This window comes from Sorex fumeus, unplaced genomic scaffold (assembly GCF_029834395.1).
Source record: "Sorex fumeus unplaced genomic scaffold, SorFum_2.1 ptg000024l, whole genome shotgun sequence".
Classification (NCBI taxonomy): domain Eukaryota; kingdom Metazoa; phylum Chordata; class Mammalia; order Eulipotyphla; family Soricidae; genus Sorex; species Sorex fumeus.
This window is the reverse complement of record NW_026606081.1, coordinates 48,920,434-48,921,760: the sequence shown is the minus strand read 5'-3', so window position 1 is coordinate 48,921,760 and position 1,327 is coordinate 48,920,434. Positions and strand designations below refer to the sequence as shown.

Here is a 1,327-nt window from a genome sequence, read left to right as displayed (position 1 = left end):
TATTGAGGCACAAAGATTTCTGTTGTTCTTTAGGGTGAGGGGTCACAGAGCCCTCTTTGTTCGGGCTGCCACTTAGAATCTTCCAGCATTGGGGGTATAGTTTTACCGGGCACATTGGAAGGTAACAGATCAAATCCTTATCGGAAAGCCTAACTCATAGTTTTAACAGAGTCCTTTCGGCCTTTACATGAAACATTATATGCAAGAGGAACAAAAACACATTTCAGAGGCCCCAAGAGTTAATGACCAAAGCTTATATTCCCCGTGGCATCGATCTGAGACAGCACAGCACACACCAAAGGCGGCCGCCCTATAGGGCAGCGAACCAGCGGCCATGGGCTTGAGTTGCAGAGCCGCCGGGCAGTACCTGGGCCTCCTGCTCTCTGCGCTGGGCTGGGTCTTAACCATCATCACCACCTACTTGCCGCTCTGGAAGCATCGCAACCTGGACCTAAACGAGATGGAGAATTGGACCCTGGGGCTCTGGCAGGCGTGCGTGGTCCAGGAGGAAGTGGGCAGACAGTGCAAGGTCTTCGAGTCTTTCCTGGCTCTGCCGGCCGAGCTGAGGATCTCCAGGATCTTGATGTTTGTGTCCCATGGGCTGGGCGTGCTGGGCCTGCTGCTGTCCACGCTGGGCCTAGACTGCATGCGGGTCGGCGAGAGGCCGCCGGGGCTCAAGAAGCGGTTGCTGGTACTGGGTGGCCTCCTGCTGTGGACAGCGGGCGTGGTGGCGCTGGTGCCCGTGTCCTGGGTGGCGTACGGGACTGTGAGGGAGTTCTGGGATGAGGCCATCCCTGAGATCGTGCCCAGGTGGGAGTTGGGTGACGCTCTCTTCCTGGGCTGGTTCGGGGGGCTGTGTCTTCTCCTGGGAGGGGGTCTGCTCAACTGTGCTGCCTGCTTGGGTCCGGGGGCCCCCACTGTGGGCCTCGAGGAGGCCGGGGCCGCCTCCCAGCTCGGCGGGCATCCCCGAGAAATGGAGCCGCACCCCGCAAAGTGTCAGACCTGGACTGGCCCTCAGTCGCAGGCATGCAGGGGTCTTTTTAAGGAGGGACAGTGGTACCCACGCAGCGTCTCCATCAAGACCCGCTCCTGTCCTTCCCCTCGCCCAGAGCCGGAGAAGTGAGAGGCCACATGAGAGCCAAGAGGAGAACAGGATGGTGAGCGCGGCCTAGGTAGGACCAAGTGTGGCAGTGGTTAACCTGGTGGTCCCAGGCCAGGGCACCTGCAGCTTGCATATACTAATTCATATGCAAATTCTCAAATATGCTAATTTTATATTTCACACGCTGCTTTTAGGTGGTCGCTGCTCTTGAGGGGGTGGGAAGTT

The 1,327-nt window shown here is 58.3% G+C and overlaps 1 protein-coding gene across 1 annotated transcript; it reads left to right on the top strand.

The window, feature by feature from the left end:
* The first annotated feature begins 334 nt into the window (after window positions 1–334).
* On the top strand, window positions 335–1,123 carry LOC130023380 (putative claudin-24). Its single transcript, XM_056113889.1, has one exon. It carries the CDS (start codon window positions 335–337, stop codon window positions 1,121–1,123), a length of 789 nt encoding a protein of 262 aa, XP_055969864.1.
* The last annotated feature ends 204 nt before the right edge of the window (window positions 1,124–1,327 follow it).